The following is a 24318-nucleotide window of genomic DNA, read 5'->3' on the forward strand; positions in this document are numbered from 1 at the left end:
AAATATCATGGGCAATTTGCGACGTTTAAGGCATTTGTATCTACCGGACTGGAAAGTTCACAGCTTAGGGAAGAAAGCAAAGTTACGGTTTGATGGATTGAGCAAGTTAGAGACACTGGAGAATTTTAACTCCGATTGGTGTGAGGTTAAGGATCTACCCAAATTAACCAGTCTCCGCAAACTTGTCCTAAGAGTCGATAATAGTTGTGATCATGTCGAAGAGATGATGAAGTACTTAACAGCTATAGCCTTGTCAGCAACTTCATGTCTGCAGTACTTGGTCCTCACTGTCTGTGAATGTGATCTAGGATCTCGAAATGGTCCAGATATCTTGAGAAAGTTGTTGTCGGATCATAAATACAACCTTAGGGAACTAAAACTAATTGGTCAACTCCCGGAGTTGGCTCAGTTATTTGAGCAACAACTTCAGAATACTCATACTGATGTATCCTTAATTCATATTACGCGTTTACATTTAATGGTGTCATGCCTAGAAGAAGACCCGATGCCAGTACTGGAGAAGATTCAAACGTTGCGCGAGCTCTTGTTACACAGAAAGGCATTTATGGGACAGGAGCTAGTGTGCTCTGCTATTGGTTTCCCGAAACTTACCCATCTTGTACTTCGGAATCTTCCCAACTTCATGAAATGGAGGGTGGAGGAAGGAAGCATGCCTGTTCTGTCACATTTGATGATTCGAAATTGTCCGAAATTGGAGGAGCTTCCGGAAGGAATCAAAATTTTCCATTCCCTACAAGAATTACGGGTAGAAGTAATGCCTTTAGATTTCTATAAAAGGCTTAGAGTGGTAAATGGTGCCAAGTATTCCATCATTGTCGACATTGATTAATCTGTGCTTCAACAACTTTAATTGTTCTACACGCCCGTAAGGGTTGACTCAATTGATTAAAAGAGGGGATAACTATCCTCTTGGTCACGGATCCACATGCTCCGTTGTTGAAGCCTGGATCCACATGCTCATACTTTAATATTGTATAGTCAACTACGATTGCTGATTAATGGCTTTAAACATTTCAACTACATTTATAGTTCATTTTTGTAAAACAAAAAACAATTCAAGAAACATATTTTTTTATCGTAGGTAACCCGCATCCGCTACTTTTCGGGTGCGCACCGGATAAACCCTACGCTCACGTAATAGCCTACAAATCATATGAACCAAAAAACTATATTTTTATCAAAGCCAACTACATTTGTTATCAATATCCCTAAATATTTCATCTAGATTTCTGGTTTCTGACAAATAAGAAAATAGAGAATTCTAGAAATGGCTAAATCAATTGCATTTATGGTTGTGGGAAGGTTAAATGATTTACGGTTAAACGTCATAAATGAATACACCTAAGACCGGTATATTTTATTCATTTAAGAAAATTATCTATTTATTAAAATTAAAAATACATATTGAGACCGGAAAAATTATTCATTTGAAAAGGTTATAAACTTATCGAGGTTATACCTAGATTTACTCGTAAGGAACCTCACCTTCTTGAGAGATGAAATGCAGCTAGTGGTGATTGATGAGCTCATGCATAGGGATGGGCATATTTATCCCTCGACCCCGATCCGATACGTAGATTTACTAATAAGGAACCTTACCTTCTTCATCAAGTGAGATGAAATGCAGTGGTGATTGATGAGCTCATGTGTAGGGATGGGCATATCTATTTCGCCCCGCTCGACCCCGATACAATCCGGGTGGGAAATCGGGAATTTTTTCAGCCTCAAAAATCGTTACTTCTCCTTTAGCTTTGAAAGTTTTACCGTGAACATGATGATTCCATTAAATTATCATGTGCAGTTCCGTTGTTGAAGCATGGATCCACATGCTCATACATTAATACTATTGTACAGTCAACTCCGATTACTGATCAACGGCTTTATACATTTCAACTACATTTATGGTTCATATTTGTAAAACAAAAAAACAATTAAAGAAACTATATATCAGTATTGATCCAGATTTATGTCAAAGCCAACTAAGGGTGTGTTTGGTATTACTGTTGCATACAGCAATACCAGCTTAAAACTGTTTGGTAAAATTTAAAAGCTGCTTTTCGGAAAAATGTTTTTGGCCTAAAAGCTGCTGTTAGAAAAAGTAAGTTCACCCATGCTTTTAGAAAAAGCTGTTTTTCAGCTGTTGCGGGAAGCAGATACTGATTTCACCATCAAAGTTTACCAAAAGCATCATTATTTTTAATTTTTTGCATCAACACATATACGTATCAAAAAAATTACCAAACAGTCATCTATTTTTTACAACAGCACTTTTTCTAACAGCACAGCAATTTTTAACGGCAATCCCAAACAGAGTTTAAGATTTGTTATCAATATCTCTAAATATTTCATCTATATTTGTGGTTTTTGACGAATAAGAAAACAAAGAATTCTAGAAATGGCTGAAGCAATTGCATTTATGGTTGTGGGAAGGCTAAATGAGTTACGTTTAAACGTCGATAAATGAATACACGACCATGATATTTTATTCATTCAAGAAAATTAGTTTTTATTAAAATTAAAATTACAATATCTCTATCATGTTGAGACCGGAATGGAATTGAGACTGGAAAAATTATTTATTTGAAGAGGTTATATATTTATCGATGTTACACGTACATTTACTCACAAGGAACCCCACTTTCTTCATCAAGTGAGATATGAAATGCAGCTAGTGATGATTGATGAGCTCATGCTTATGGATGGGCATATTTATCCTGCCCGTCCGACCTTGATCCGATCTTCGCCGAGAATTTTTCGGGTACGGGAGGGGATCATAATTCAGTGTCCACCAGCTAATCTGTAGCTGAAATTTGCATATGCTCATAAAAAACTTGTTCATGCTTGCCATTTTTTGAGTGAATGTATTGAACTTTGCACGTTCTAACATGCTCATAAAATACGGAACAAAGATAAGTCTCTAAACATTTTCTCTATACATTTGTGGTTTCAGTCAAATAAGAAAACAAAGATTTCTAGAAATGGCTGAAGCAATTGCATTTATTGTTGTCGCAAGGATAACTGATTTAGATTTACTGATTCAGGAACCTCAACTTCTTCATGAAGTGACAGATTGACGAAATCCAACAACTAGTGACTGAGATCAGGCGGATAGATTAAAACATTCTTACGGATCGACGAAATCCAACAACTACTGACTGAGCTCAGGCGGATAGATTAAAACATTCTTACAGATCGACGAAATCCAACAACTACTGACTGAGCTCATGCGGATAGATTAAAACATTTTTACGGATCGACGAAATCCAACAACTACTGACTGAGCTCAGGCGGATAGATTAAAACATTTTTACGGATCGACGAAATCCAACAACTACTGACTGAGCTCAGGCGGATAGATTAAAACATTCTTACATATCGACGAAATCCAACAACTAGTGACTGAGCTCAGGCGCATTAAAACATTCTTACAGATGCCAAATAAGGATAAGTTAAGACCGAATTCCCATTTTCCTTGCGGAGGTACAAGATCTTGCCTATGATGCCCAACATGTTTCCTGCATAACAAGCTCTCTACATTGCTGAGCTGTTTCCTCCACTTTATTGAATTGTTAAACAGCGATGAACTCATCACATTGCACCCCATACGGAGTACAGACTAGCTCATTATATTTCACCTACTTTTTGCTAGTAGCTGCAATTTTTACTCATTTTTTTGAGTAAAAATTAATCTGACATAACTGTGTCAGATTTATATCAAAGTCAACTACAATTAGCATTCACAGTGCTCTTTATACATTCCATCTTTACATTTGTAGTTTCTGTCAAAGAAACAAAAAACACAAAGTAATTCTCGAAATGGCTGAAGCAATTGTGTCAATGGTTGTGGGAAGGATCACTGATTTGTTGATAGAGGAACCTCAACTTCTTCACCAAGTGAGAGATGAAATTCAACTGGTGGTGACAGAGCTCACACGGGTGAAAACTGTTGGAATAATCTTAAATTTAGTTATTAATTATTTGTTTATTTAATTATTAGATATTTAACAATAGATTAATTATTAGAGAAAAATATTATTTTAGAATTGTTTAGTAGTGGGGTAGTGGAGTTATGGAGTAAATTATGGACATGTAATTTACCCATTAATTAGTAGTGGTTAGTTTTAGTAGTAGTTAGTTTTAATATGTTTGTAAAGCCTATATAATGGCTAGTTTACATTGAGTTTTATAAGAAGAAAAAAAAACAAGAAATATAGCAGTACAAGTTCTCTGCAAAAAAATGTAGGTGTCTTTTTTTTTCTCTAAGTTTTTCCAACATGGTATCAGAGCTATATGTTCTAGGGCTTGTGAGACTTTTATAAAAATACATAAATTTATATATATATATATATATATATATTAAGTATTTATGTGTGATTTCAAATGACATTAAAAATTTCTCCATATATATTTAGTGAAGTATCAAGATGAAATGATAGGTGGAAAAGAAAAGAAAAGCAAGAGATCAATGAGGGAGGAAGAAATTGGAGGAAAAAATGAGGGACTGCTATTAGCTAAAGGTTTATCCTCAAAAGGCACAGGTAACAAAGTTCAATGCAACCATTGTCATAAGATGGGACATGAAGAAAAAGACTGCTGGTACAAAGGAAAGCCACAATGCTACAAATGCAAAAAAATATGGGCATGTGTCAAAGAATTGTAGATTTGAGAATGATGAAGAAAGGATGACACAATTGATCGAGAGAGAACCACTCCTTTAGAGTTGTGGAGAGAAAGTGCTCCAAAGTGTTTTTGGAGAGAAAGTGCTCCAAAGTGTTTTTGATGAGATAGTGCATCAAAATTGATGGTGGTGAGAAGTGCATCACATGCGAAGAGAAAGTGCTTCGTAAATTTAAGATTATGGGGGTGAATGTTGGAATAATCTTAAATTTAGTTATTAATTATTTGTTTATTTAATTATTAGATATTTAACAATAGATTAATTATTAGAGAAAAATATTATTTTAGAATTGTTTAGTAGTGGGGTAGTGGAGTTATGGAGTAAATTATGGACATGTAATTTACCCATTAATTAGTAGTGGTTAGTTTTAGTAGTAGTTAGTTTTAATATGTTTGTAAAGCCTATATAATGGCTAGTTTACATTGAGTTTTATAAGAAGAAAAAAAAACAAGAAATATAGCAGTACAAGTTCTCTGCAAAAAAATGTAGGTGTCTTCTTTTTTCTCTAAGTTTTTCCAACAAAAACATTCTTATCAGATGCTGATTCAAGGAACAATGAAGAAAAAGTCCGTGTTTTGCTTGCTGAGGTACGAGAGCTTGCTTATGATGCTGAACATGTTGTCGAAAGATTTCTAGTCAAAGCTATTTCAACCCCTGGAAAAACAATCAAGTGGATGAACACAAGGAAGTTTTCAAGAATGATTAAAGATGTTCAAAGAAAGATGTCTCTTCTATCCAACCGGTTTCATGATTATAATATCAAATCAACATTAGAAACCCCTGAATCATCAAATCCATCTTATGGAACAAGGGGAAAGCTAAAGCGATTTCACAGTTTCACTACTGTTGAACCAGAGTTTTTTGTTGGATTCCATGGAGATGTTGATCGCTTGGTGGGACATCTAGTGGATGGAAGTGATGAATCTTATCCGCTGATCTCTATTTGTGGAATGGGAGGACTTGGTAAGACCACTCTCGCTGAAAAAATATACAATCACTCAACCATTAAGACTCACTTTTCTGGTTTAGCTTGGGTTTCCATATCGCAGAAGTGGCAAACAGAACTTGTGTTGCAGCGAATTCTGATATGTCTCGTGCATGAGAAGAAAGAAGAAATCCTTATGATGGACTATGACAAGCTTGTGGAAAATCTACTACTAGTCCAGCAAAAGAAAAAATGCTTGATAGTCCTGGATGACATCTGGTCAAAGGATGCTTGGGATTCTATAAAATTGGCATTCACAACTGAAAACTCAATAAGCAAATTAATGCTTACAAGTCGTAATGTTGATGTTGCAGAGCATGTAAATCCAGAAGGATTCATTCACCAACCGGGACTTCTAAGCGCAGATCAAAGTTGGGAGCTACTTAAGTTGAAGGCACTTCCTAGAGGAGGAGATGCTCTAGGTACATATGCAATTATTATGTTTCATTCAATTTTTTTAGGTAACCTGAAATTCATATCAGAAAGAACTGCAAAGATATGACACCTCTGATGAACTTCGGCTTATAAATCCAATAAGCACTCTAGCAACATAATAAGCAACTTAGCAACATAAAGAACTGCATTTATTATGTTTCATTTAATACTTTTTTAGGTAATTTGAATTTCAACAACATAAGGAACTGCAAAGATATGATCCTTCTGATGAACTTCAGCTAATTTGTATAGTCTAAAAACTGGAATATGAAATCCAATAAGCACCGTGAAACATCTGTTGCTAGAAACAAATATTGTTGAATCATGTTCTGTGAAATGTAATAGGGAAAGGAAGTAGAAAAATATGTTACCATTAATCTCAGTCAAATTAGAGTCTCACCTATTCATAAGGGTCTGTTATTCTTTTGACTTGATTAGGATGTCTATCTTGATATATACATTTATTGTTGTTTTGTCGGAGTAGCTTATTTGTTTTATTTTTTGTTCATTGCCCAATTTAGATATCACCAGAGATGTAAAAATGATGGAAGAACTGGGAAGAGAAATGGTAAGAAATTGTGGCGGTCTTCCACTAGCTATAGTGACTTTCGGGGGAGTTCTTGTCACTAAACCTTCATTGATAGAGTGGGTGAAGGTACATGATGATATCGCGTCATCCCCAGAGAGGGGAAAAGGATTGGGACAGGATTATCAAAGTCAAATATCTCATGTTTTAGGTTGGAGTTACAATGACTTACCCCCGCAGCTGAAGCCATGCTTTCTATATTTAGGTAAATTTATGGAAGATGAATGGATCGATGTGGAAAATTTATATCAGTTATGGATCGCTGAAGGAATGGTACTGTCCAGTGACAGAAGGGAAGGAGAAACAATGATGCAAGTCGCTGAATCTTACATGGGAGAACTAGTCCATAGGAGTATGGTTCAAGTGAGATTTAATGATTTGAAATCAACGTTTACGAAGTACAAAAGTTGTTCTCTTCATGACCTTATGAGAGATCTATCTTTATCCCAGGCAAAAGCAGGAGATTTACATGAAGCAATTGATATTCGAGAAGGAAATGATTTTCATCTCAATCGTTCTGTAGTCTCCACGGTTGCTAACACTAGACAGCTTGTCGTTTATTATGAAAACAATTTTTGGAGCAAACAATCTCATTCGTACTTTATCAGGAAACCCAATCACCGACAGTACCGATCTATTTTACTTTTAAATGTGGATGGACAGTTCAGCTATTCACTAAAACTTGGATCGTATTTTGCCAATTTTAAGTTATTAAGAGTTTTGGCTCTTGAAAACTTGTGGCATAGTAGGCAATCTGGTCTAGGTACCCTTTTTGGTACCAATATCGGAAGAGTATTAGGCAGCCTTGTTTACTTGCGATATCTTAGTCTAAGGGGTTCTAAGATGGAAAATTTTCCATGGGTACAGAAGTTGGTGCTGCTACAGACTCTCAAACTAGACGTACAAGATAGTAAAATTAAACGACCTGTCTCAAGAAATATTTTGTGCAATTTGGCACATTTGTCCAATTTGTGTTTACCAAATTGGCCGGACTCAAGGTACTCAGATTGGAAGAATTTCAAATTAAGGTTCAGTGGGTTGAGCAAATTGGAGACGCTAGAAAACTTTACCACGTGGTGGTGTGAGGTCAAGGATCTACCAAAATTAACCAGTCTTCGGAGACTAAAGCTAAAAGTAGTGGGCGAAAATGATGATGTGAAGGAGATGTTCAACTACTTATCTGATTTAGCCTTGTCATCAAATTCGTGTCTGCAGTACTTGGCCCTTGACATTAAGATGTACGGTGAAGGGTTCAAAAATGAGCTAGATATGATAAGGCAGTTGTTTTGGAATCGTAAGTTCAACCTGCAGGAACTGTCATTATTTGGACGTCTCCCTGCAGAGTTGGCTGAAATATTCGAGGTGCAGCAACAACTTAATCATACTCATATCGATGCATCTTTGATTTGTATCACCAAGTTAAAATTATGGGGTTCAAACCTAAAGGAAGACCCGATGCCAGTACTGGAGAAGATTCCGACTTTGAGGGATTTGAAATTAGCATTTTTAGCTTATAAAGGAAATGAAATGGTGTGCTCAGCCATGGGTTTCCCAAAACTCACCCGTCTTCGGTTCTTATTTCTTAACGATTTGGAGAAATGGAGGGTGGAGAAAGGAAGCATGCCCATTCTTCAGCAATTGAAAATTAATGGTTGTCCAAAGTTGGAGGAGCTTCCACGAGGACTCATATTTCTCAAGTCCCTTCGAAAACTAGTGTTGCGAGATATGTCTTCCCTCTCTGACAGGGCCTGTGAAGAAGGACCTGAGTTTTACAAGATTGCTCATGTCCCTGATATCACCCTGAGTTAGCTAGCTCAATTTCTTTCATTAATGTTTTCATTTGATTGATTTCTTGTGTTTTGTTTTTTAATAACATTCGACTTTTTCAAAATTTGAATATTTGTCAATTTCTTTTTGCTAAATTTCATCTATACTCTCTAAAAGTACCAAAATACCACTTACCTCATATCTGTATAAACTTTGTTTTTAATACAAATCGATATTCCATTCTTTTAAATTTTATTTTCTTTGCAAACTACTAATTAAATTACTAACACGAATTAACTTATATTCTCTGTAAAATATATTTATTTATAAATTACATTAAAAATTTATTAAGTTACGTAAAATTAAGTAAAATAAAATATATTTACTTTTATTTTGAAAAACTACTAATCATAAAAAAACTATTAACACGAATTGACTTTTATTCTCTGTAAACTTTATTTTCTGTTAGTTAGTGTCAATCCTAGTATCAGTTTACTTTTAAATTTGATAATATAATTTTAAAAATAATTGAATAATAGCAAATGACTTTAGTAACATTTATTAACTTTTAAACTGAAAATTATTGATTTAACAATCGTATTTGTTAATGCAAAACTAAAATTATAGTGAAAAATTTCATAACTGATTCGATTCTTTATAACCACATAACTATTTTTTGCAAGTACCAATTTAATATTTGATATTAATATATTAATTTTAATTCGTGTTTCGCACATATTATGAATAATTCTCTTCAAATATTAATTCAATATTTTTACTCTCGGACCCGTGTTTCGCACGGGTTATCAACTACTAAAAAATTATACAACCATTTTTAAAATTCTATGTAATATTATCTCAACTGACAAAAATTAACTTCTACTCTCTGTAAATTTTATTTTACAATTACACTTAACTTCGATTTTTTTTAACTACAAATTTTAACAGGATTTATCTATTATTTTTAGATTTGTATTTTGCACGAATTATGAGTTTCAGTTTATACAAATAGTAATGTGATAATATTATTTTTAATTTGAGACCTATGCACGTGTTACCAACTTGTATATATTAGAAAAAGAAAAGAATGAACATGAGTGCTAACACAATCTCCCTATGACAGGCCATAAAGAAGACTATCTATAAGCAATCTACTCAGCATAGATTGAATATAGAGAGCAAAGAGGGCAAAAGCTCTTATCTACAAAAAATACAGAGGTCTGATCCAGTACATGAAATAGCAGAGAATCATAAGGAACTATAAAGCTTAGCTATAACATCAGCTATAATACCATCCAACAGTTTCAAAGGGCCAAAACATCCTCGGTCGTGCGCCCTAGCATTACACTCCCTCCAGATATGGTACAAATGTACTTGAGCCACAAGAAGAACAATCCTTTTTTCTAAAATATCCTGAATTCCCAGAAGGTAATATAACCAGGACACGCCCTGAACATACAACCCTAACATAGATAAAAGTTTTGCAAGAACAAATCTGCTGTAATAACAATGGAGGAATAAGTGGTTATTTGTTTCTGGAGCACCAATGCACAAGTAACATTGCTGAATAACTTCGAGGCCAAACCGAGCAAGCCTGGAAAGGGTACTCAATCTTCCATGACACAGCAACCACTGATGATGGTCATATCGATTAACGCAAGGGTTGGCTAAAACAGGATAACTATCCTCATGTTACATGTTAGAATTCTACCTTCTTGGGTCCCACCACAAATTGATTTCACCCTACCATTTAAGTTTTTTTTTCATGCATGCAATTAATTTTTATGAGTAACTGTTTATTTTTGTTAAATTAAATTTGTCAATTTTAATTATTAGATATTCACTATATTATTATGGGTTCTTATTTTCAATTTGTTTAAATAATTAGCAGCTGAACAGGTGTTAACTTCAGATGATATTTGATTTTTTTTCTTAGCTTACGTTATTATTTTACTTTGTGTTTTTGGAATGTAAATTTTTAACACATTAAAAATTATATTGTATTTGTTTAAACCTAACTTTTTTATAAATCCAGTAACATTAGGAATTTATTTATTTTTGAAAATTAGCTTCACTAAATTTATTTCTGACTGTTCCATAAATTTTGGTTATGACATATGCTTGTAGTAAAAGAATAGTTCAAACTGTGTAAACTTTGTTAGAGCATCTCCAACGCTAGTCACCTGTTAGGTATAAATAATATTTAGCTGTCACTCTATTATACCTAACATGTAAAATATACATCACTCCAATGATATCATCTGGTAGGTATAATTTTAGATAACGAGAAACTAGCCACATCTGTTGATTCATATCCCATAATCTATATTAATCCACGTCATGTATTTACTTAAATTCTTATATGTAACCCTAATTATATTTCATTATAAAGTTTTTGTTATTTATAATATATATAACATGCTATTTTAAGTCATTTTTTCAATATTTAAGGTACTTTTCAAATACTTAATTATGATTATAAAAATTATGTATATATGTCATTATTATTATATGTATTGATGTACTATTTATATTTTATTTATAAAATATTAATGTTATGTAATATTAAGTATAAAAACGTTCCTTTATTTTTAGCTAAATCTAAACAATTCTAATATAATAATATTAAGATATTTTTTCTATTAATTTTTAAGTATTTGAATATATTTTCAACCAATCATAATAATTTTTTATTCTTATTTTATAATATTTACTTTAAAATATTGACATATATATAATAATGTTAATTAATTTACTTTCAATAAAATATATTTACAATTAATAAAAAATTATTATTTTGAATATAGCTAATAATATAGCTAATACCACTGAAGTAAAAACTTTTACATATATAATCATATTTTAGCTAATCATATTTTAGTTAACAGTTTTGACTATTATCCTTGGAGATACTCAACTCTGTACTTTCTTGAAAACGCCAAAATTGTCGAAAAAACTGAATAGTTCAAACTGGTTATAACATATGCTTGGAGTTTTGAAATATTCGATATCCATTTTCTTGTTCAGAGTTAGGTTGCTGACAAGAATAGTAGATCCTCTTTTTTTATCTAGTACTCCCTCGGTCCCTTAATACTATTCTTGTTTACCTTTATCACACTACAAGAAAAACGACCATTTCCTACCAGCGTTTTGGTAGGAAATGGGCTATTTCTGGTAGGAAAAGGGGGCAATTCCTACCAAAAGGCTTGGTGGGATTTGCTCCAGTCGGAATTGCTTTGTGGTAGGAATTGGTGTTTGTATCTCAAATGGTCCCACTTGCCAAGTGGCCGACCATGTGGCACGCCACATGGGTGGCCACGTCACCTGCCATGTCAGCTGCCACGTCATACAAATTGGGGTCAGATTGATGAGTTGGCATGTGGGACCCATCCACGTGTCCTGCCACGTGGCAATTGACACAGAAAAGACCTTTTTCCTACCAAAATTGGTAGGTTTTGAGTGAGTATTTCCTACCATAACTGGTAGGTTTTGATTGATGAATGGTAGGTTTTATGTCAGAAGACATGAATATCAGCATTTCCTACCAACCATTTCCTACCACTGTTTAGCTTGAATGTGGTAGGAAATACCTTGAATGTGGTAGGAAATGGCTTGAATGTGGTGGGAAATGTTGGACAGTTTTTTTATAAAAAAATTTATTTCATTGATAACAATGTAGAACAAGTTGGACATAAATTAATATCTAAATCATAAGTATACAACAATAACCAAAATTGAAAAATTCATCATAAATCACAATCCGGACATATCACCATTATAACATTAAAAAAAAATTACATATCCGTGATAATTGCATATTAGAAATAATAATTCATTACAACAATTAATAGATGTTTCAAAAGTTAAGACTAATCATCTTCAAGTTCTCATCATTGTTGAATCATTTGCCTTCATTCTTTGTAATTTCTTCATTATCGTTGTTGAATAATTTGTCTACATTCTTTGTGAGTTTTCCATTTTCGTTTTTGTTTGTTTCATTTCCTTGGTCTCGAGTGAATAAAATCTACATAAGAAGAGATTATAAATGTTAGTAGTCATTAACGTACATGAACAATTAATACATGTAGTAAAAACAAATAAGTAATTATATGAACGAATTAAGATAAAAAATATGTTAAAAATATTGAAATGCATACATATATATGAGATGGTTTAAATGAAGAAGATGAAGATATTTACCAAAAGATAAGAAGAGGATGGAGAAATTATGAAATGAAATTTTGGTGGAGTAGATGAAATTGAAAGTGAAAGAGGAAGAAAGTGGTTTATAAGTTCAAGTCACCTATTTCCTACCAATATTGGTAGGTTATGGGTTTAGGCGGAATTTTCAAATTTTTAAGTTTAATTTTGGCTCTATATTTGAAATTTTCATTTTTGATTTTGGCTCCATATTTGAATTTTTTGTGAAATTAAGGTTCATTTCCTACCAATACTGGTAGGTTTTAAATTTGACGAAAATTTTGAATTTTTGGTTTTGGCTCCATATTTAAAACTTTTAGTTTTGGCTCCATATTTGAATTTTCGTGAAACTAAAGTTCATTTTCTACCAATATTGGTAGGTTTTGAGTTGGACTTTGTTTTTGAATTTTTGGATTTCACTCCAATTTTAAAAAATTTGAATTTACTTTCATGTTTAAAATTTTCGTGAAACTACAACCAATATATGTAGGTAATGGGGTTTAACGGTTTTTTTTTAATTTTTAGTGTGAGTGCAATTAGTAAAAAGTAAATTAAATATTTACAAAAAATTTAAATATCAATATAGGACTAAATACTAGTAAACCAAATATATTTATTTTTTTTTTCTAAAAATTTTATCATATCCCTAAAATATATAGAGAAACAAACAAATATATCTTAGTTAAAAAATTGGATAATATTTATTAAAAATCGAATATTATACGAAATTGTTAAAATAACAATTTAATTACTATTTTTAGGTGATGCCTTTTCCTACCAATTTTAGGTCTATTTCATACCAAACTTGGTAGGAAATACCCAACTAGGAAAAGGACAAACAATTTTTTTGGGCAAAACCTACCAATTCCGGTAGGAATTAAAAGTTTGTTTTATGGATCTATTATTAAAATATAATAGCTTAATTTTTAAAAATTCAATATTTCGACTACATGTATAAAATTCATGTATCTAATCATCCTAAGGTTGGATTATTAAAAAATAAAAATAAAAGAATCCAAGTGTGTAATCCTAAATATCCCCGACACTTTGAGTTGAAAACCTAACTCAAGCTTCGAACAATCTCGACGTTCTGTTTTCTAAACGATTTTCTTAGTCATAATTGTTTTCTTACCCAATTTTTTTTCCTAGTTTTATTTCACTATAAATTGACATTTCACATTAAAAGTTTTAATTTATCGAATCATTTTCATATTTAATATTTTTTTCGTAATATTTATAATTTTCCAAAAAACAAATGGAAACACGGGACTATAATTGTAATCAACTAACTTTTAGAGTTCCACTATTAAAATTAATTGATGTTTATGTTTTTAGAGTTTGATAAACGAAAATGTGACAAACAATGGGCGAAAAGTACAAAAAATATATTTTTAGAGTTTATAAATGAATACTTTATTAATATTGTTTGTCACATTTTCAATATTAAAATGAATACAATGAATCATTTTCATATTTAATATTTTTAATACTTTATTAAAACTCTAAATATATTTTTAGAGTTTTAATTTATCGAATCATTTTCATATTTAATATTTTTTTTCGTAATAGTTATAATTGTCCAAAAAACAAATGAAAACACAAAACTGTAAGTGTAATTAACTAACTTTTAGAGTTTCAGTATTAAAATGTATAGATGTTTATGTTTTTAGAGTTTGATCAACGAAAATGTGACAAACAATAGGCAAAAAGTACAAAAAATATATTTTTCTTGCAGTTTTTTTCTATAGATCTATTATAAAAACATAATAGCTTAATTTTTAAATATTCTATATTTCAATTACATGTATAAAACTCATATATATAATCATCTGTAAGGTTGGATTATTAAAAAAATCCAAATGTTTAAACCATCCCCGAAATTTTGAGTTGAAAATCTAACTCAATCTTCGAACAATCTCGATATTCTATTTTCTAAACGATTTTCTTAGTCATAATTATTTTCTTACCCAATTTTTTTTCCTAGTGTTATTTCACTAGAAAATGATATTTCACTTGAAAAGTTTTAATTTATCGAATCATTTTCATATTTAATATTTTTTCGTAATAATTATAATTATCCAAAAAACAAATTGAAACACGGGACTGTAAGTGTAATTAACTAACTTTTAGTGTTTCACTATTAAAATGAATAGATATTTATGTTTTAGAGTTTGATCAACGGAAATGTGATAAATAATGGGCGAAAAGTACAAAAAAAATAATTTTCTTGCAGTTTTTTTCTATAGATCTATTATAAAAATATAATAGCTTAATTTTTCAAAATTCTATATTTCAATTACATGTATAAAAATCATATATCTAATCATCCGTAAGGTTGGATTATTAAAAAAAATCCAAATGTCTGACCCATCCTCGAAACTTTGAGTTGAAAACCTAACTCGATCTTCGAACAATCTCGACGTTCCGTTTTCTAAACGATTTTCTTAGTCATAATTGTTTTCTTATCCAATTTTTTTCCCTAGTTTTATTTCACTATAAAATGACATTTCACTTGAAAAGTTTTAATTTATCGAATCATTTTCATATTTAATATTTTTTTTCGTAATAATTATAATTGTCCAAAAAACAAATGGAAACACGGGACTATAAGTGTAATCAACTAACTTTTAGAGTTTGAGTATTAAAATGAATAGATGTTTATGTTTTTAGAGTTTGATCAACGGAAATGTGACAAACAATAGGCGAAAAGTACAAAAAATATATTTTTCTTGTAGTTTTTTTCTATAGATCTATTATAAAAATATAATAGCTTAATTTTTCAAAATTCTATATTTCAATTACATGTATAAAAATCATATATCTAATCATCCGTAAGGTTGGATTATTAAAAAAAAATCCAAATGTCTAACCGATCCCCGAAACTTTGAGTTGAAAATCTAACTGAATCTTCGAATAATCTCGACGTTCTGTTTTCTAAACGATTTTCTTAATCATAATTGTTTTCTTACCCAATTTTTTTTCCTAGTTTTATTTCACTATAAAATGGCATTTCACTTGAAAAGTTTTAATTTATCGAATCATTTTCATATTTAATATTTTTTTTCATAATAATTATAATTATCCAAAAAATAAATGGAAACACGGGACTGTAAGTGTTATCAACTAACTTTTAGAGTTTCACTATTAAAATGAATAGATATTTATGTTTTTAGAGTATGATCAACGGAAATGTGACAAACAATGAGGAAAAAGTGGAAAAAATACATTTTTCTTAGTTTTCTCCCATTTCCTACCAATATTGGTAGGAAACGACCTGAATTATTGATATTTATTTATACTTCAAAAAAATGTTATATATTCTTAACAATACGTGGCATGCTGATGTGGTTGGTGGGGTTATTTTCACATTAAGATTCTACCAAAACCTACCAACCTTGGTAGGAAAAACTTTCCCACCAAACTTGGTAGGAAATGGTCTCGGATTGATGATATTATTTCTTTTTTCATAAAAAAAGTTTAATCAATAAAATAAGTGAGGGCTGATGACGTGGTTGGTGGGACCATTTCGGTATCAAATTTTGGTCAAAACCTACCAAAATTGGTAGGTTTTGAGTTTCCCACCAATATTGGTAGGTTTTGGTGCTTGCGTGTACAAAATCTGGGTCCCACCTAGAGCAATTCCTACCAGTTTACGGGTTGGAAGGAAATGGTAGAGCAATTCCTACCAAATTTTTCTGGTTTGATTTACTTGGTAGGAAAAAGCCGTTTTTCTTGTAGTGTCACATTTACCAACGCATATTTTTGATAATTAATATTTTTAATTTCGTATTAATATAAAATATAAATATTTCACCGTATTAAAGTACTCATAAATATGAATATGAATCAAATAAGATCACACGTGACTATATTTACTCTTACAGATTATGCGTAAAATAATAATTTATCTTATGTTATAAACAGTCCCGACATATGAAACGAGAAAACTAATAAGGTATGGAGGGAGTACACGTTTGTGAAGTTAATCCCTCCCTAATATTTTGCGGTCCTCTATCACATTAACTAATTATCTAATTATGTCATATATGGAGAATGCATGCCAAGTCACATTACGCATATCTAGAATATGCTTATATTTACAATATTCCATTTCAATGTACGTATTTAAAAAACATATATCACAATGAAGAATGCGTATCATATATTATCCCATTATCAAACATGTATTGTATCGGTTAAAATTGGCACTTATTTACAATTGGTCATTTTAATCATTTTTATTTAAAAATAGGTTATTCTTGTCCATCACCGGAGAAAATCCAAACTAAAGATTAGAAAAAATGAGTAATTGGCAGTTTATAACCCACTTTTATTTTCATATTTACAATTTGGGTCTACATTATTTTCTAGCATCCCATGAAATTAATTTCGCTTCTATTTGCACCTCACTGACAACTTTCCATCCAAGATAACCGTTCACTTTAACGGAAACTAGGGCATTTCAATCAATTACTAATTAAAATAGAAGAAAATAAGAGAAATTGGCACTTTATAACCCATTTTTTTGGGCGTTTTTTCAATTCGGGTCTATATTATTTTTACCTACAAATTGCACCTTTAATTTTGAATATCGTTTTGTTTTACACCCTTGGACTGTTTTTAACTTTTATATCAGGGGTAAAATCAGAAATTTCTGGTCTCCAAGAACAAATCTCCAGATCCTTCGATTTCCCAATCCAAACCTACAAATAAATACATGAATCGGTTGCAAATAACAAGGAAAAGCTATCTATAGTATCAAATTTTATGAAAAATGCCTGGAAATCAAACCCCCGATTCGGAATTAGAATCATAGAATCTAGTTTAATTTTTATTTTAGCGGATATGGATCAACATATTAAATATTCGATCCAGGATTCGATCCGATTAAAAAATCCAATTATAAATAAAGCGAATTTTTAATAGGTTGATCCATATTCGCTAAAATAAAAAATTAAACTCGATTCTCTTATTCTTAATTGGGGGTTTGATTTTCAGGCATTTTTCATGAAATTTGATATTACAGATAGTTTTTACTTGTTATTTGCAAATGGGGCTGAGTATTTGGTATCATTTTTTCTTGGACCGACCAAATTGTATTATCGACCAAAGCGAACCGAACCGAAATAATTCGGTTCGGTCCGGTTTTTCTATTTCGGTTTGGTTTTGCTCAGCCCTATTTGCATTCGATTCATGTATTAATTTGTTAGTTTTGATTGGGAAATCTAAGGATCCAGCGATCAAACTCAATAAATACAAAAACTTAAATAAAATAGATTTTTATTCAATAATTCAAAATATATAAGGAAGGTCAAAGCAGCGATCAAACTCAATAATCAAACTCATAAAAACGGAGACGCAGCTCCACAAATCGAATAATAATTGTCTAACCAAATATCAAATTTATTCTCTAAAAATAAAATTTTTATTCTAATTCAAATAGCATGAAACTAAGCAACACATGTCTCCACATAGTTCTCATTCCTTATTCTTAATATGCTCCAATTCTGAACTTGAACTATTAAAAGGGTTGAGTTACAAAGCTCAGCAAGTACAAATTGACTAACTATTTAACTGAAAAACAACGGGGGTTTTAATAAAAACAATTTTTCTCAAATCAATAATAATTTTGCAAAACATTTTGTAAAATAAATCCAACCTAAAGTTTTATATTTTTTTAAAATTCAGAATTTAAAACAGAACAAAATAGAATTTATAACGGAGCAGAATAGAGTAAAATGGAACAAAACGATAATTCTTATAAATTACCACAACCTTGATCTACAACCACACTTTGCCAGTAGCCGACATCTTATTCTTATTCTTATTCTTTTTGCCACAGTTTACCAGTGGTCGGCATCTAAAGTTCAATAATTACACGCCTTTAATAAGTATATAAAGTTGCACACTTGTGCGCCTACTAAGGGTATCTAAGGCTAGTTTCGAAACTACAACATAAATTACAAACGAGTTCGAAAACATAGAGACTGGGTTCTAAAATTCACAAATACTTATATCTTATAATTTCGAAATCAAAGTTCTTATATCTTATACAAAATCAAAAAGTAAATTTAAATATCTTTTTCGAAAATGGAAAGTAAGTCAAAAATAATTAGCTCAAAGTCGATACTTAAAATCCGAAATTAATAACACGAACATGTCCTATAATTTTTAAGTAGAGCATAATCAATTACTTAGCCTATAAACAAATGTTCTACGTACACTACTACTAGAAACTGAACCTGACAAATACTTTAGCCTTTAAAAGTCACAGAAGCCGTAATTTTAATACTAATTTAATATTATGCAAGCAAGCTAGGCAAACTGTACAGTATTATTTAACAAGCAAAACAATTAAATCAAATAGGCCTTAAAGGCTAAAGCCCAGTGAGCCCACAGTTAACACACTAATTTATTTATCTTAACCTACATGTAATGGAGCATGACAAACATGCAAAATATCATTAAATAAATAAACCCCTAAACACACAACACATGATGTTAGTTAATGTGATCATCTGGATAGTCAGAACAACCAGATCAATTTATTCATGGCCAAACCTTGTCATCTAAATCAATTAAATAATCAATTCATTAAACCAAACATAGAGGCATAATAAAACAAAAGTATGGAACCATATATATCAATTTAACGAATAGATAATAATATAAATCGAAGGCTTAACACCGTCGTACTTGCTAGTGTTTGTGCCCTAGCACTACTAGAAAAAATAGAATAGACATCGGCTAAAAACCGATGTCTATGAACAAAAAAATCTGATATCTTCGTGGGTGATGTTAAAGACCCCCATTTAACATCGGTTTTAAACTGATGTTAAAAAAGACGTATAACATCAGTTTTTAAAGATGTTGAATTTCTAATGAATATATTAATCTTCATATATTATCATAATATGATAATTTTATCAGTTTAAACATATGTGAGATAAGCAAAATATTTTCATTTACCCATTAAATTGATGTTACTAATACCTGTAACAACGGTTTTCAAGATAAACCGATATAAACATAACATTTGACATCGGTTCTTTATTTCAAACTGATATCTATTGGTGACAAACCGATGTCTATAAAACTTAATAACATCGGTTTTCTGTTTTAAGATTTTTTTTGTTGTAGTATTTAACATCAGTTTCAATCGATATTACTGATGTCAATGTTCAACTAAAACTGATGTATTAACCTTTGACATACATCATTTTTTTTATTTTGCAGCTGATGTTATATACTACTAAAACTGATGTTATTATGTTAAAATAACATCATTTTTCATTAAAATAAATGGTGCACATTTTAAAAATATGGATGCCAAAAAACTTGTCAAAAGAAGAAACTATTAAGATTAAACTCTAATTATCATTACCAAATCAAATCGATCAAGTCCTACAACGATGAAAAAACTGAAAACTTGTAATTCCCATAGCTATGCCTATAATATCATTCATACATCTATGTAATAAGTGACAACCGATTACCCACGTATCATTTGCCAATTAAATTACGGAGGCTTTGTCGTGGAATGTTTCCAAAATTTGTACTCGGTCCACATGGAAACGAGGATGTTCTTGACCGTGACGTTGCACAATCTCTTCTCTCCATAGGCATCTTGATACATGCAGAAGACTGTCATGAAAGAGAGAAAAAACATTGCACTATATATTATGTCAAGCAGAATGAACTTACCACAACAGCAAAAAACTGTAATCAGCTATATTTACCTTGTACATTTTTCTATAAATATCTACGACAGTTCCATGAGAAAGTAGAACATTGTGACCTATCCCATGGCTGTTTCCCTATGAAGCCTGCATCTGAAAGGAGATATAGAGAGAGCAATTGAGCAAAGAGAGAGAGATGGAGCTGTTTTTCGGTCGACGAGAGAGGAGAGAAAGGAGAGTTTTTGATTTGTTTGATTTTATGTTTTATATTTCATGATTTAAGAGTTTATGAATTTTAATTTTTAATTTTAGTTTACTCTTATGTTGAAAAGAGGGGGAAGATTTGTGACTTGAAATTTTGGCTAAGGAAAAAATGAGGGGTAATTTTTACGAGGGAATGAATTATTTGGATAAGGGGGGAAACTGGGGGAGGCGCGCTAGATCAATTTTTTAAAACAGACTTATAACATCAGTTGGGGATGTAAAAACACGTTTTACATCGGTGCCAACAGCAACCGATGTCTAAGAGTCGATGTCTATTCTACTTTTTCTAATAGTGTAGAGATAACACTATGATGTTTTAGTTTAAGACATTTGGATTATTAATATTTATGTTCTATCGATTTTTCCTTTTACAATTTATTAATTTTTAATTTACTGCGATATAAATGTTAGATTAAAAAATGTCCTTGGAATATGATATGCAATTCTATATCTCTAAGTACGTGACTTAGAAATGAGATTATGAGAATAGTATAAATAATCCTAAAGGTCACTAGTCGAGTAATATTAATTTATTATAGGGGACAATAATAATGCATTAAGACCAATATGTTTGTTGACTGTTGATCACATCTCATTGATCATGAGATTACTAAAGTCAAAATACCGGTACATGTATTAGATACATGGTGCTTGATTGACCCGTTGTGAGATACTACATGTTATAGTGTCATAAGTTGTTCTCACAGTGATAATGATGTAATGGTCCTTATACCTGAAGTCATTATATTTTTATACGAGAATTAATATACTTTGATTCCATTAAAAGTTATCATTGACCGAGTAATGATAAAAGTGGACATTGGGTATATTATGAATTGTATGAGAAATATGAATGATCTAGATGGGATTGAACCCTCCTATTTTAGGAGTGATATTATTGGCCTCTTGTGTGAGCTAGACTATGAAATGCGTGATCACGCTCAAATGTTGATTTGATATGATAGTCTACTCATTGATCAAGGAAACTTGGATTAAATTATGATGAGGATGACACATTACATGCCTAATTTAATCTATAATATTTGGTTAAAAAGATTATATTACATTGTACATTATCACGAAAGGTTTAATCGAATCACCGATTTAATTACTATTACTTGGGTAACAATGATGTATTACTAGATGCCGTTCATTATTTATAGTTTTAATATGAGATATTAAAATTATTGTCAACGTAATAATAACCTACAGAGTCACACACAAAGAACGCTTGAAGTAGAAATAATTTAAATTATGAATTTAAATTAAATAAGTAATTTATTTTATTTATGATATCAACTAAGTATAACTTAAATAAATAAATAAATAAAATAGAGAACTACTTAAACTAATTCCGAAATAAGTTATTAATTAATTAAGTGTGACTTAATTAAATAGTAAATTGGGATTTCGGATTAGTATTAATTATAATTAGATTATAATTAGAAAACTCATTCTTCACTCTATACAACTCTTTGAGGGCTGGTTTATACAAAAGGATACATGGTTTACAAAACCCTATCCGTTCAAGGAGAAAGAGGAAGAGAGGTAGAGTTGAAGTTTTCGGGTGTTAGTACACATCAATCATTCAAGGAAAGTGTTCGTGTGCATATCATAGAGCGTAGATCGTGATAGCGGGATACATGGTGATTCAACAAGGTTTGGAACTCCAATATTAATCATCTATTAATGAACTCTTAAAATTTCTTTAAAGTAAAGATTCTTACTACAAATTAAATATCTATTTTCGCATGGATCCTGCGTAGGGTTTCAATTTTATTCTGCTATTAATTTAATTTTACATCATTTATGTTGCGTTTATGTGCGCGAAACCCTTCAGTACTTTCGTAAGAATTGACGAGCCCGTACTATTTTTTGTTATTATCTACAGGGTCCATATATAGGCACACGAAAACCTAATTTCAACTATGAAATAATATAACCTCTCCAGGTAAATTTCTAAAATAAATTATTTGTCATACACAAATACCCAAATTTTAAAAAAAAACCAATTTTCTAATTTATTCTCACACTTATTTCCACAAATAAAAAATCTGTTACCAACTCAAATAACTTACACAAAAAAAATTCTGAAGTATTCTAAATTAAAATATTTATCTAAACGAAATAATATTTAATATCTAATAAATAAATTAAAAAAACAATTACGGATTTTACACTAAGAGACTCGGATAGTAGATTGTCTCACTGAATCAGATCAAACTTTTTACTGTCAATAAAGCGCTTACCTGATCAAGAACGTTATTATCGGGTCCGGATGGTAGAACCTAGAGTCATGCCTGAGATTTTTTCTGCCCTGTGCCAAATCTGTGCCCCGAAGACCAGGAAAAATAAGTATATTATTAAATAATAAAAAATAACTAATAATAATAATTTATATTTATAAAATATTATAGTAAATTAGATTTGGAAAAAAAATATCTTACAAGTGCAATAATAGTAAGATATAATTATTATAAACAAAAAAATAATCACATAAAACATAAATTATATGTAAAATTATTTAAATTTATATATAAATATTAATTAAAAATATCTTAAATAACTCTTTTAATTGAATATGTAAATATTCAATATAAATATAACTTAAAATAAATTGATAACCTAGCAATTGAATTATTAGCCAGCCACCACATTAGCCAGCCAGTCAAGGTACTCGATTTCTTCGATAAACTTGGCTTCCGACAGCTTTTCCCCTTCGGCCTCAATAACCTTCTATCGTTCGGCTGCAAAAGTCCTCTTCTTCTGCTTAACCGGTTTGGCATCAGGCTGCATATTTATGCAATATTTAGTCGTCTTGGGATCCGAACCGGACATGTCCTCTGGCCACCAGGCGAACACATCATGGTATTGTCGAATGACCACGATATATTTCTCTTTGATCAGATCATTTTCCATGTTCCTCCCGAAACGAACCATTATGCCTGAATGTCCAGCATACAGTTCAACTTCTTCGACTTCGGCAGCTGGTTCGGCGATCGGACTTGAGAGATCCGTCCCGAATTTCTCTAGTTCAATATTCAGAGTCTCTCTGCTTCCACTTGGTTCGGCTTCAGACCACTTTCTTTTCACAGTTTCATCCGGTTTTTCGTAGGCCTGATCTTTCTCCAAATCTTCCAGCATTATTATTATGGTAGTCTTCTGATCACCTCGCATTTCTCCTACCCCTTTCTACGTTGGAAATTTAAGCTTAAGATGGGGTACATATTCCATCACCTCGAAAGTTGACAAGAATGGCCTTCCCAGGATTGCATTATAGGGACTCTCGATCCGAACCATACAGAATTTCACAGGTTTTTTGACAATATATGACAATTTACCCAAAATAACATGAAGAGTGATTGTACCTTCGAACTGTATTGGGTGTCCGCCGAAGGCGTAGAGAGGGGTTTCGTCGCAAGGTTTCAATTGTTCACCCTCCAAATTCATCTTACAGTATGACTTGTGGAACAGAATATTGGCCGAGCTGCCAGTATCTACAAGTATTTTCCAGATTTTGTTTTTCCCAATTAGAGGATTGATGATGAGGGGGTCTTCGTGTCAAAGGATGACTTCTTCATAATCCTATGTGCTAAAGGTCATCGGCATATGGGGCTTCGCCTGACTAAACTGGTAGAGGTTGTACAGTTGTCTGGCGTACTTTTTCTTTGCTGTCTTACTATCTCGGTCTAGTACATTGTCC

General features: G+C 31.5%; 2 protein-coding genes across 2 annotated transcripts; both read left to right on the forward strand.

The window, feature by feature from the left end:
- The first annotated feature begins 7 nt into the window (after positions 1-7).
- Positions 8-850, forward strand: LOC141696565 (putative disease resistance protein RF9). The gene has a single exon (XM_074500690.1). It carries the CDS (start codon positions 8-10, stop codon positions 848-850), a length of 843 nt encoding a protein of 280 aa, XP_074356791.1.
- A 2987-nt stretch (positions 851-3837) lies between these two features.
- Positions 3838-8561, forward strand: LOC141696566 (putative disease resistance protein RXW24L). The gene is made up of 4 exons (XM_074500691.1): positions 3838-3957; positions 4439-4559; positions 5237-6106; positions 6641-8561. Exons 1-4 carry the CDS (start codon positions 3838-3840, stop codon positions 8512-8514), a joined length of 2985 nt encoding a protein of 994 aa, XP_074356792.1. The 3' UTR covers positions 8515-8561.
- Positions 8562-24318: the final 15757 nt, after the last annotated feature.

The sequence above is a fragment of the Apium graveolens genome, chromosome 11 (assembly GCF_009905375.1).
Source record: "Apium graveolens cultivar Ventura chromosome 11, ASM990537v1, whole genome shotgun sequence".
In the NCBI taxonomy this organism is placed as follows: Eukaryota; Viridiplantae; Streptophyta; class Magnoliopsida; order Apiales; family Apiaceae; genus Apium; species Apium graveolens.